The sequence below is a fragment of the Diabrotica virgifera genome, chromosome 4, assembly GCF_917563875.1.
Source record: "Diabrotica virgifera virgifera chromosome 4, PGI_DIABVI_V3a".
Classification (NCBI taxonomy): Eukaryota; Metazoa; Arthropoda; class Insecta; order Coleoptera; family Chrysomelidae; genus Diabrotica; species Diabrotica virgifera.
Window position 1 is genome coordinate 60799409 of NC_065446.1, and position 14718 is coordinate 60814126.

The 14718-nt window shown below is 34.8% G+C and overlaps 1 protein-coding gene across 3 annotated transcripts in view; it reads left to right on the top strand.

The window, feature by feature from the left end:
* LOC114337944 (probable chitinase 10) overlaps positions 1 to 14718 on the top strand; it is an 83223-nt gene that overhangs the window by 21030 nt on the left and 47475 nt on the right. For 2 of the 3 annotated variants that reach the window (XM_050649137.1, XM_050649136.1), the window contains exons 5-6: positions 12719 to 12883; positions 14278 to 14316. In XM_050649137.1, coding sequence (XP_050505094.1) covers positions 12719 to 12883; positions 14278 to 14316 — 204 coding nt within the window. The remainder of the gene's footprint in view (positions 1 to 12718; positions 12884 to 14277; positions 14317 to 14718) is intronic. The other variant, XM_050649138.1, reaches the window with a different exon arrangement.

The window sequence follows — 14718 nt, forward strand, 5'->3', positions numbered from 1 at the left end:
TTCTATATGATTTTGGTGAAGATTTTGGTGATATGATTAATTAGGCTCATCAGTCTATGTTGGTCACACAATTTAGTGTTTGGTTTTTTAGGAATGGCCACGAAGGTTGATTGTAACCAATTTTCCGGAATTCTGCCCCTGTCGTATATATTATTAAAAAAATATATTTAGGGTTTCTAGGAATGAGTTGTCCGTTTCGCATAAGAGTTTTAGCACTTCAGCATGAATATTGTCAGGTCCTGGAGATTCTGGAGATTAGTTATTTTTGAGGGAGCATATTGCTTTTTTTGTCAGTGTCTTGTGTAGGGCTATTTTTGTTAATGTCTTGCCTGTATATTTTATGTGATAGAGCATAAAGTATATTTCTGTGGTGGTCTTATTTAAGTTCCATCTTCTATCGAAGGTTGGAAATCATCATAGTAATGCGGACCCTGTTGACTGCCGCTCTAAATAGCTCTGCACTACTGCATTCGAACCATTCCCGTAAGTTTTTAAGCCAGGATGTTCTTCGTCTTCCCACATTTCGCTTTCCTCGGATTTTGCCTTGCATAACAAGTTGTAATTATGAGTATTTTTGCCCTCTCATCACATGTCCCAATTGCTAAAGTTTTCGTCTTTTGATAGTTAGTATTATTTCCGGTTGATTTCCTATCCTTCTAGTTATTTCCACGTTCGACATTCTTTGAATCCATGATATTCGTAGGATTCTTCTGTAACACCAAAATTCAATGGCGGCCAACTTATTCAAATGGACTTGTTTCAACGTCCACGCTTCCAAGCCGTAAAGAAGAGTAGAGAACACGTAACATCGAAGCATCCTTAGACGTAGTTCTAACCTTATATCCCGACAACAAAGAAACTTTTTAAGTTTAATGAATGATGCACGTGCTATTTCAATACGTGTCTTAATTTCTTTGGTTTGGTCTACATTTGATGTTATCCATGTTCCTAAGTATTTGTAGTTATCCACACTCTCAATCACAGTATCTTCAATAGTTAATTGGATGTTTACTTGTGCTGATTTAGTTATGATCATGCATTTAGTTTTCTTTAAATTCATCTTCAGTCCGTACTCATGACAGCGTTCATTAAGGCGTTGCATAACGTTCTGTAAATCATTGTTGTTATCTGTGTACAAGAATTCATCTGTACTCAGTAGATATATCTTAAAAACACCCTGTAATTATCTACGATAATTACTTTCAGTTATTTATGTCATCAAAACAACATTACAACCTTCATTCGATTATATAAATATTGTTAGCCAAGATCACGATTCACTAATAATTGCAGAGTCAATTATAAACACTTTTCATGGTCGATGCTGAATAGGCATTTCTGAATATATAAACAGTTAAACTATAACAAGGGAATTCTTTATTATTATATGAGACATTCGTCATTCTATTTTGGTGATCAGACGTAATATTTCGACATTAAAGATAGTGTCTCTTTCTACACGAGATGTTCTTTGGGTGCGGTGCTACCAGCTTATACTAATGCGAGTGTAAATAAACCAACTCAACAAGTAAGCGTATCAATTATTCCACCCCTCGGATAAGGGATAACCACCCTCACCGGGAGAAGATAGCCTTAGTGCCCAGGGCTGTCATATGGCGATCCAGAACCAGGGAAGAACTCAGGACTGGTAAACAGGACAGGTATGAAGAAACACGTCAATGTTCAGGCACCTAGACCACCTTAGACAACAGTGTGGTATGTAAAATGGATGGAGACATCAGGCCGACGCGGAGCTGAAAATGGAATAGGATGGAGATGGAACATCGTGGGACAATGGAAAATGGACAATGCTATGGAACGTGCAGCGAGGACTTGTGATACGAACAAAGACGCGTAAAAGTGGTAAGTCCATATTAGCTATTTTTATGGTATTTCCTGATTAATATAAAGTATAAAGTATAAACATTATGTGCTACCTTAATTACATTAATATATGTTTCAAGTTTACCTATTTTTACTTAATTATTCTATTCTATTATCAATATTTATCAATATACAAAGATTTTTTTTTACCCTCATATTAAGTTATTATAGGACGCAATGATACAATTTTATATGATTTTTTACATATTTATCAACGTATACTTTATCCTTGCTGACTTTTATTCATTTATTATTTGACTACTGATTTTCAGTACATTTTTGCAATTTTTATGATCTTAATATTTGCTATCGTAAATATACCTATCAAAATAAATATACGATATAACAAATATACGCTATATGCATAATACATTTAAATTATTATTCTAACTACTTATTTACAAGGGTTAATATAACGTTATTTATTTTTGAATTTTTATTACTACTGCAATTTTTACATATTTTTACCATATATTGACGTATTATTTTATCTCTATATTTTTTTTACTATATATCTATATACTACATATCTATATACACCGTAAGACTATCGAATTTATATTTTCGCTAAGAAGTGCAGAAGCTGGAAAAAAGAAAAAAATTATGTATAAATGAGTAGCAACAAAGTTACTTGGGAAGATTTCGTCAAAATAGTTGAGGAAATTGCACAAGAAATAGACAGGCAAAGCAGAAGAGTCTTAAAGAAAAAAGTTTCGAAATCTAAGGACATAAAGGAAGAAGTAACGACACAGCTAATTAAAGCTTATAACAAGTTCACGCAATTGACTAGGAAAAACTGGGAAGCACTTTCGGACAAACAAAGGGAATCGTGCAACAAATATTTTGGAAAAATCAGAGACAAAGTTATACGATCATTTCAAGCAGTAAATGTGAGAACAGTGGTTCCAAGTTCAATACATCAACCAATCGACAAGGAAGTTGAAGAGGAACAAAGCGATGAGGAAATAGAAGAAGGAAAAAGCGACGAGGAAGGAGAAGAAGAAATAATTAACGACGAAATAAAAGAGAAAAAAGGTGACATAAAACAAGATATAACAATATTAAACATGGCTTTGACAATCAATGAATTTTTGAATATAGCAAGCAAGATATTGCCCAACGAGTTCGATGGAAGCGCAGGGAAGTTACAACCATTTTTAGACGCATTAGAACTACTTGGAAAATTGGCAGAAGGTCATGAAGACACAGCTGTAACGCTAATAAAAACGCGACTCACCAATAAGGCTAGGAACCTAATAACCACAGAAGATACAATTCCACGGATAGCTGAAGTACTAAAGAAAGAATTAAAAGGTGATAATCCGAAGAATTTAATAGCCAAATTAGCCAAAAAAAGGCAAGGGCATAGAGATGCAGCAGTGTACGCATCTGAAGTGGAAGAGTTAGCAGAACAATTAAAAGTAGCATACATAGCGGAAGGAATGCCACTTGACTTAGCAAAGAAATATACGACGGAAGCCGTAGTAACAACAATGAAACGAAACGCTAATGCAGAGAAAGCTAAGCTAATACTGGAAGCAGGTAACTTTACATCACCGCAGGAAGTAGTATCTAAATTTTTGTCGATCGATACGACTGAAGAAAATGCACAAGGAAGAGTCTTAAATTATAGGACAAACTACGAGAATAGGAGAGGACAGCAGCAATACAGAAGAGGATACCATAACAAATATGACAGAGGAAGAAGAAATAACTTCGGACAACGGAACGAAGGAGAAGCAACGGACAATCAACGAAATTATTCGAACAGAGGATACAGACAATTTAACAATCAAACATACAGAGGAAACCAGAGAGGCGGACGTAACAGGAACGTAAGATTACTAGAAATAGAGGACAGTCAAGAAGAGCAAGAAAACCAGCAGTTGGGGTTTTGAATGAACAACAAGTTGGAAGCACACAGGCAGAAATAAAATATAACATTTACAACTTCGACCTAAACCTAACGAACTTTGTACGAATGAAAACAGGAATTCTTGAAAACACAAGCACTTTTATCATAGACACAGGAGCTGACATTTCAATACTAAAATGTTCACAAGATTTTATGAAGGAACAGGTGAAACCAAACACAAAGGCAAAAATAAAAGGAGTCACTAAAGGAGAGTTGCAAACAATGGGAGAAGTTGAGACAATACTCGAAGTAAAAGGAACTCGATTCGAACACATCTTTCAATTGGTAGAACCTAACTTTCCAATTCCAACAGACGGAATCATTGGGAGAGACTTTATTTCTAACTTTCAATGTATACTAGATTACGCAAACCTTAAAATGCACATTAAAGAGGACAACGATTGTTACATTAGTACGAAAATTCTGGATAATATAGACAATGACACCATAATAATACCGCCTAGATGTGAAATTTACAGAATCGTAAAAATTTTTCAAACGTTAAAGAAAGACAGGATAGTGGAACAGCAAGAAATACAACCAGGAATATTCATAGCAAGAGCAATTATTTCAAGTAATAATCCATACATCAAAATTTTGAACACAACGTACGAAACAGTAAATGTAGACGCAAGCACAATCAGGACGTTGGATATTAAACTATTCAATATATATAGGCTAGTCAACGACAGCAAAGACAGAAAAAAAGAATTACGAGAATCACTGAAATTAGACATACCAGAATACATACGAGACAACTTAGTATCGTTATGCGAGGAATATTCGGACATATTCGCCCTAAGGCATGATATGTTAACCTGTAACAATTTCTACGAACAAAAACTAAGAGTTAAAGACCAAACTCCGGTATATATCAAGAATTATAGGACACCTCATGCGCAAACAGAGGAATTAAATCGACAAGTACAAAACCTAAGAGACCAAGGAATCATAGAACCATCTACATCCGAGTACAACAGTCCAGTAGTACTGGTACCGAAAAAAGCTATAGATGGAGGAAAAGCATGGAGATTATGCATAGATTTTAGACAACTGAACAAGAAGATAGTTACAGACAAATTTCCATTACCAAGAATAGATTCGATATTAGATCAACTAGGAAGAGCAAAATGGTTTTCAGTTATAGACTTAATGTCAGGCTTTCACCAGATACCATTAGAAAAATCATCGAGAAAATACACATCGTTCAGCACAGAAAATGGAGCATTTCAATTTACCAGATTACCTTTTGGATTAAATGTAAGCCCAAATAGCTTTTCAAGAATGATGTCAATAGCATTTTCAGGATTAACACCAGACAAAGCATTTCTTTACATGGACGATATCGTAGTAATTGGAATATCCGAAAAACATCACTTAGACAACCTGAAAAAGACATTCGAGACATGTCGAAAATTCAATTTGAAACTTAACCCAGGAAAATGTCAATTCTTTAGAAGGGAAGTAACATATTTAGGACATGATCTTTCTCAAGAGGGAGTATCACCAGACAAAGCGAAGTATGCAGCAATTGAACAATATCCGACACCTAAGACAGCGGAAGAAACAAAGAGATTTGTAGCATTTTGCAACTATTACAGACGTTTTATTAAAAATTTTGCGGAAATATGCAGACCACTCAACAAATTATCGAGGAAAGGAGTAGAATTTTCGTGGACCGAGGAGTGTGAAAAAGCATTCAAAAAGCTTAAAGCATCTCTGACGAAACCACCAATTTTAAAATATCCCGATTTCAACAAACAGTTTATCTTAACAACAGACGCATCTAATGAGAGTTGTTCAGCAATCCTAAGTCAAGATTATAACGGAATTGACCTACCTATAGCATATGCATCAAGAAGTTTTAGTAAAGGAGAATGTAATAAACCTATAATCGTTAAGGAATTACTAGCGATTCATTGGGGAATTAATTATTTTAAATGTTATCTATATGGAGCACCAACATTCAAAGTAAAAACAGACCATAAACCTTTGACACACCTATTTGCAATGAAAGAACCAACCTCAAAACTCACGAGGATCAGATTAGACCTAGAAGAATATGACTTCGAAATAGAGTATATAACAGGGAAAAGTAACTACGCAGACAGTCTTTCAAGAATAACATTGCATCAACTAAAAAACCTATACATAGACAACGCCCATATACTAGCTATAACAAGAGCTCAAGCAAAAGAAAAGGAGAAAGAAGCAAGACAAACAAAGGCTGAAAGTGAACTCGCACTACAGCCAGAAGCCACCAAACAGACAGTAAGGAAGGTACTAAATAATTTAGAGGCGCATAGACTACCAATTTTGTCCTTTGGAGCAGAACTAATCTCACCAAGACTGAGCATTAGGGCCAAAAACAAAATAAAATGCAGCAAAAGCATAGCCACAGGATTGAATCATTTCGATTTAAACCAAGCGTTGGTACAGCTTGATAAGCTGGCGGTAGAGAATGCAGTACGTAAAGTAAAAATATACGTAAATGATATTATTTTTAAAATGTGCACAATTGATGAATTTATTAAAGAAGGAAATAAAAAATTGAAGAATATAGAAATATACATATGTGAAGTACCAGAAACAATAAAAGATGACAAAGAAAAACACAGATTAATAGAAGAATACCATAATCACCCGATGTTCGGAGGACACGTAGGGAATAACAGACTAATTAAGAAGCTAAAGGCAAGATTCCGATGGAAAAATTTGGAAAAAGACGTAAGAAAATACGTAAAACAATGCCACAAATGTCAAATTAACAAACCGAAAAGAACACATGTCGAAGAGTTCGTGATATCGGACACATCTTCCAAACCATGGGACATAGTATACATAGATACAATAGGTCCATTCACGAGAAGTAATGAAGGTAATAAATACTGTATCACAATGTTGTGCGAACTGACAAAATACGCGGTCAGCATACCAGTGTGCAATAAAGAAGCAGAGACAATAGCAAGAGGAATCTTTGATCATTTCATACCAACATACGGACTCATGAAGCAAATAAGAACAGACCAAGGCACAGAGTATAAGAACGAAGTAATGCAGGAATTAACAAAGCTATTAAAAATAGAACACAACTTTTCAACGGCATACCACCCACAGTCCATTGGAAGTTGCGAAAAACTACACAGAACGTTGAACGAGTACGTAAGAGCATTCATAGACGAAGACAGAGAAAATTGGGATGTGTGTTGCAGAATGTTCACATACTGCTACAATACAACCCCTAACGCGTATCATGGATACACACCGTTCGAACTGTTATATGGCAGGAAGGTTAATCTACCGGAAGACCTTACACATGAGATTCAACCATGTTACAATATAGATGCCTACTACAATGAGTTACGATACAAACTACAAAGCGCACACGAGAGAGCCAGAACCTTCTTATTAAAACACAAGAAAGAGCGGCAAGAAAAGAATAAGCTCACAGCAACACCACAACACTTTAAAATAGGAGACCTAGTCCTTGTAAAAAGGGAAGAGAATGGTAAGTTTGATAGTCTTTATGTAGGTCCTTTCACAATAACAGAAGTAAATAACGTTAATTGTAAAATCAGAATAGAAAACAATAAAATCAAGGAAATACATAAGAATAGATTATATGCTTACAATCCGAAAACACAGTGAGTGACAAGTGTTACGAAACAATGTTAAACGAACATTTTATATTATTTATGTATTTGCGTAGGCTTAGGAAGTTTGTATATAAAATAAATTTTTTGTATTGATTACAACACAGTATGGGTTGGTAGTACGACTTGCATATTTCCCTCCCCGTAGTCGGAAAATTCCTAAAAAGGGAAGGTGTACAAGAATTCATCTGTACTCAGTAGATATATCTTAAAAACACCCTGTAATTATCTACGATAATTACTTTCAGTTATTTATGTCATCAAAACAACATTACAACCTTCATTCGATTATATAAATATTGTTAGCCAAGATCACGATTCACTAATAATTGCAGAGTCAATTATAAACACTTTTCATGGTCGATGCTGAATAGGCATTTCTGAATATATAAACAGTTAAACTATAACAAGGGAATTCTTTATTATTATATGAGACATTCGTCATTCTATTTTGGTGATCAGACGTAATATTTCGACATTAAAGATAGTGTCTCTTTCTACACGAGATGTTCTTTGGGTGCGGTGCTACCAGCTTATACTAATGCGAGTGTAAATAAACCAACTCAACAAGTAAGCGTATCAATTATTCCACCCCTCGGATAAGGGATAACCACCCTCACCGGGAGAAGATAGCCTTAGTGCCCAGGGCTGTCATATCTGGTATTATTACTGTATCGTCTGCAAAACGTAAGTTGTTCAAAACTTCTCCATTGATAGATATACCTTCTATTGAATTTGAGAGCGCTTCTTGAAATACCGCTTCACTGTAGACATTGAAAAGTAGTGGAGACAGCACGCAACCCTGACGGACTCCTCTATGTATTTTGATATCTTGGGTGTCCTGGCCGTCAACTCTTACCTTGACAGTTTGATTCCAATATATATTAGATATAATTTTCATGTCACGACTGTCAATATTTTGCTTTTTAATATATCTACAAGCTTCTTATGATGAACTTTATCAAATGCCTTTTCAAAGTCTACAAAGCATAAGTATATATCCTGATTCATGTCCATGCATCTCTGGGCCAGCACATTCAAGCCGAACAAAGCATCTCGCGTGCTCATACCATTTCTAAAGCCAAATTGTGTGTCACTGATTTCATATTCGAGAGTTTTAACAATTCTACTATGTATTATTTTCAAAAATGTTTTAAGTGTGTGACTCATTAAAGATATTGTTCTGTGATCCGAGCAGGTTTTTGCACTTGACTTTTTGGGAATTGCTACAAAGGTCGATTGCAGCCATTGTTTGGGGATTGCGGCAGTCTGATATATTAGATTAAAGAGTTCAACCATTACATCAATACCATCTTCATCAATCAGTTTTAATAATTCGATGGGCACATCATCTGGTCCAGTAGCTTTACCCTCTTTCGTGTTTTTGATGGCATAGATGACTTGGTCTCTTAATATTGGTGGTCCAGTATCCTCTGTGATTTCTAATGACAGTTCTCCTCTTTCATCATTAAAGAGTTGTTGGATGTAATTGGTCCATTGATACAATCTCTCCTTCACGTCAGTAATAATATCCCCTTTATCATTTTTAAGGGTATTCGTTCTTGTGCTTTTTCTAGAACCTGTCATTTCTTTGATTTTTTTGTGTAAATTAAAACTGTCATACTTTTTATCCAGGTCTTCTATTTCTTTGCATCTGTCGGAGAGCCACCTCTCTTTTGCCTCTCGAATTTTCTTTTTTATGTTTCTCTGAATTTCTTTGTATTTATTCGGGTCTTTTGTTTTATGTTTTCTTCGTTCTTCCATAAGTTCAAGAATTTCTACTGTTATCCAAGATTTTGTTTTTTCTCCAAGTGGTTTGAGGTGATAGGAAGACTAATTTCAGCGCTTTCTTATGCAGTTTTTGGTTTAAAATTGTGTTAACTATCATATGCTCCTTGTACCCACTGTTTACTGCTATTTGCTTAATGATGTTAAATTCCATCTCGAAGTTATATTTTGACATGAGAATTTCTGGCAATCTATTAAACATGCTATAGTAGGCTGCTAATTTATGTTGTGTAAGATGGAATGCACCACAACTACCTCGGCACCATATTAAATGGAGAATGGACCAACAACCAAAAGATCGGAGCGCCGATTGGAAAAGCGCATCTACCACCTTCAAATTTATGAGGGCCTTTTTCAACGGCCACAGCCTCTCTTTTAATATAAAAGTAAGAATCCTGCTATGCTACGTCTTATTTGTCCTTTTATATGGTATTGTACCGTGAACGTTGAACAAAGATATGCCCAGAAAACTGAAAGCATTTAAAATGTGGTTATATCGGAGTATTCTTAAAATTCCGTGGACTTCTATCCGGATCACAAATGAGGAGGTTTTCAGAAGAATAAACCGAACCGAGTGGAACTGAATAAGGCCATCAAATCTCGACAGTTAGAATACTTTGAACATATCATGCGAAATAAACCCAGATATGCTTTCCTACAAGCCAGAAAATATTTGGAAAGCGAGGTCCAGGAAGCTATAGAACACCCAAAGAACCTGAGAACCTGGTTCAACACAACATCTGTGCAGCATTTCCGCGCTGGTGCAAATAAAATAAAGATTACCATGTGCCACGGATAGGCACATCAAGAAGAAGAGGGATGAGATAATTGTGCATTGTGGTGTCAGTATGGGTAGGTTTATGAAATACGGAGAAGTCAAGTTTGTTTTTCAGTCTGGTAATATTTAAATCTAGAAAATTTGTGGACTGACCCTGTTTTGATTATATTGCAAATAGCCCAGTCGGGATAGCATTTGACCTTGCATTAGGAGCTGCCGAAAAATTTTATTTTTCTAGTCTTGAGGGAGGGTCAATATTAGTATAAATTTAAAATCTCGACTGAATTCCGCCATTGCGTTAGCCGCCATCCTGATTTTAAACGAGAACCGTCTTTGCTCAATATCTCCGCCATTTTCAATTTTTTGACAAAAAGTGTAGAAACGGAAATTGTTTAAAATGCGATTTTCTATAGTTCCATTTATTATAATTTTTTTCGTGCGGTCGATATTTTCCGAGTTATGAGGGGAAAATTGTGACAGTTGTAGCATAATTATTATTGAACTATTGAATTATCTCGTTTATTATTAGTTTTACAACAAATATGTACCTATACAAAAATGAAGAGAATTAAATTTTGTACAGTTCTGATGCCGTACATTTTTTTGATAAAATCAATATTTAAGGTAGTACGTATGTGGTAAAAGTGCGAGCGTAAGACCTGATTGATTTTGTAGCAATTGTTTTTGTTCAATATCTCCGCCATTTTCAACTTTTCGACAAAAAGTGTAAGAACTGAAATTGTTGCAATTACGATTTACTACAATTTTCCGAGAGAACCAGTGGCCGGTCTACAAGGGGGGGAAATGAGAAAACTTCCCCCAACAGGGTCCAAAATTTAAAAAAAAAATGTTGAAACATCACGATATATTAGCGCTGACATAAAACTTAAAATATCGACAGACAAATTCAACCAATCAAACCCGCTAGTTAATAAAATTAAGTGAACTTAATGCATATAATGTCTTTTTATTTTTTTTATATACTTAGTTTGGTTGATGTTTCATTGGAAGTTTCAAAAATTGTATAAAATATAATTCTCTTTATTTTTGTTTATGTACAATTATGTCGTAAAGTTAATAATAAATGAGACAATTCAATAATTATGCTTCCCCTCCGCTTCCATTATTTTCCCCCTTAACTCGGAGAATATTGATCGTATAAAAAAATTGTGCAAAAAAATTGTAGGAAATTGCATTTCCAACAATTTTCTTTCCCACCATTTAGGTTGAAAAGTTGAAAATGGCGGAGATATTAAGCAACAACAGTTCTCATTTAAAATCAATATGGCGGCTAATGCAACCGCGGAATTCAGTCGAGATTTTAAATTTACACTACTATTGATCTCTTCTAAAGGATAGAATTATAAAATTTGAGGCAGCTCGGAAACAAAATTCAATTCAATAATTATGCTTCCCCCACCACTTTTTACTATTTTCCCATGTAACTCGGAAAATATCAACCGCATGAAAAAAATTGGTAAAAAGAAATTGTAGGAAATTATATGTTGAACAATTTTAGTTGAAAATGGCGTAGATATTGAACAAAAACAATTGCTATAAAATCAATCCGGTCTTACGCTCGCGCCATTACCACATACGTACTACCTTAAATATTAATTTTAGCAAAAAAATGAAAGAGATCAGAACTGTGTAGAATTTAATTATCTTCATTTTTGTATAGGTACATATTTGTTGTAGAACTAATAATAAACGAGATAATTGAATAATTCAATAATTATGCTCCAACTCCCACTATTTTCGCCTCATAACTCGGAAAATATCGACCGCAAGAAAAAAATTATAATTAATGAAATTATAAAAAATAGCATTTTCAACAATTTCAGTTTCTACATTTTTTGTCAAAAAATTGAAAATGGCAGAGGTATTGAGCAAAAACGGTTCTCGTTTAAAATCAAGATGGCGGCTAACGCAACCGTGGAATTCAGTCGAGATTTTAAATTTATACTAATATTGACCCTCCCTAAAGATTAGAAAAATAAAATTTGGGGCAGCTCCTAATGCAAGGTTAGGCCTGTTATTCGTCTAACCCGACTAAAATTCAATATTACTATGAAGTGAATTAATGTATAATAAAAATTGGTTAAGTTTTCTGTTAGTTCCTTAAAGCATGTTTGAATACCTACGTTTTGAAATCGTTATCTAGATGGTCCATATAGTTATAAAGTCCATCAATAATTATAATTTATTTGTTAAAAAGCTATAAAAAGCAAGCAAGCAATAGAGATTTAACCCAGTCTGAGAGACTTGCTCATCTCTTGAGAATGACATTCGGGTGATATAATTCATTGGGGCGAGGAGGATTAACTCATGCAAGCAGGAATCACTCCACCCCGCTCCAATGCTCCAGACCTTCCCCCCCCCCCCCGATAGCACTCTGATGCGCTATAGGGGCTCTCAATCAGCAAAGTACTTATCACATGAGAATCCTGGGTAAACGAACTCCCACATAAAATCCTACCCCGATCAATGCAGGCCAGCGTGAGGCGCTCTATTCCCGCTATCTCTAATGACTTGTCTTCGATCTGCATTGCTTGCTCGGGCGCCGAGTCCCCGCTGTGGGCTACGTCCAGTTCGGTGACTCGTTTCTCGAGGATGTGGGCCCCTCTTGCTATAAAAAGAAATCTGAGTAGTATATTGCCACAAAAATTTTAGTAATATAAAACCTGTCTAATTTTTCAGAACCCGACTGCTCGGATGGCAAAAATTCTTACTGGAGATATCCCTTTGATTGTGCCCTATTCTGGGAGTGTATGAATAACCAATTGTATCTTTTGCCATGCCCTGATGATTATTTCTGGGATGACGCCATTAAAAAATGTGATATTAATGAAGCTGTTGATTGCTGTAAGTATTAAAATAATGTTTAAAAAGTTGTCACAATTCATTCTATATTTTTCAAAAAAATGATTAATTGCTGATAAACTAAGTGCTCTAGTCCAATATAGACTTTTTTTAAACAATTTATAAGTATAAAAAGCTTAACATCGAATTAAACAATTTCTGTTGTAATTTGGTAAAAGTATTTTATTAAAAATTAAATTAAAAATCCAAATGGATTATAATAGTCGTTCAGAACAAACGTTTTCGGATTTATCGGTCCATCTTCAGTGAACTTTGAAGTGCTTGCGCTAATAACCGTAAAACCAAACAGTCGTCGGTTTTCAATTTTTGATTACATTAAATTAAACGGCATAGAGTCATTGAAAATGGATAAAGTGTCCGGGAACTGCATGTGTCCCTAGTCAAGATAGTAATTACATCTGTATTGCACTACAATAACAGCCTGCCAACTTTATTGTTAACTCCTGATGAGCAGTCAAACCATCTCCTCAGGCCTTTTAGCCATGAGCTCTAGCGTCTTCCTGCTGATCCTTTGCGCAGTACATACTTTTCCTTCCAATATGATTCGAAGTAATTCATTTCTTTCATCTCTCAACACAAAAGACATGAAAAATAAACGATAATCATAATTGATGTAATGAATGGAAAAAGATAATAAATATCCAACAGGATCGTATCACCTACCAAAATAATATTCAATATGCTTTTTTTTATTTTTTAAGGTAACATTATTAAAGTATAGGGAAAGCCAGATCTGCATTTCAAAAAATGGCTAAGTTATTCAAATGTCATGATTTATCATTGACCATGAAAGTCAGGTTATTGCGATGTTATATCTGTCCTATACTGTTGTACGGAGTTGAGTCGTGGACTCTTACATACGCCACATGCAAGAAAATTGAGGCTTTTGAGATGTGGCTTTATCGTCGAATCCTGAAGGTATCTTATACCGACCACGTCAATAATGAGGGTGTTTTGCTGAGAATGCAAAAAGAAAAAGAACTGTTAACCACAATAAAAGCAGCCGAAATCGAATACCTCGGTCACATCATGAGAAACAGCGAAAGATATGGACTACTGCAACTAATCTTACAAGGAAAAGTAGAGAGAAAACGAGTACCAAGAAGGCAAAGGATTTCCTATCTGAAGAATCTACGCACATGGTTCAACTCAACAACCACAAGTATTTTTAGAGCAGCAGTGTGCAAAGTACAAATTGCCATGATGGTCGCCAACATCCTAAACGGACAGGAAGAAGAAGAAGAACATTATTATCTTTTTATTGTATAAATACGAGCATAACTTTCGTAAAACATAATGAGGTCATAAACTATATTTTCTACTAAAATGAAATTATACCAAAAAAAAGAAACTTTAATTTATTTCTTATTTTTCAGCTGGCATCATTCCTAATCCAAATAGCACAACTACTCAAGGTAATTTTTTTTAATGGATTAAGTAGTAGTGATCTAAATTTGTAAATATTTTTTTTTAAATCAATTTTCGATATTCAGTCTTGATTTAGTTAGATTTTACCGTTAATTTAGAAAATTATGTCACCCAACCACCTCGTTCTTGGCCTTCCTTTTTATCGCCTTCCTATCGACTTCCATTGTCATATCTTCTTTCTTGTTATTGCATCGTCTTTTCTATGGATATGTCCCGGCCATGTCAGTTTTTGACTTTTCATAAACCTTACAATATCATAACTAAAGCTCGGATTTATAGGCAACAAAAATTGAAGAAAAAGGCGCCTATATAGGCAAAGATTTTTATTAAAAAAGGCAGGAATATTAACATTTAGGCAAAATATAGGCAATAAAGGAATATTACTTATT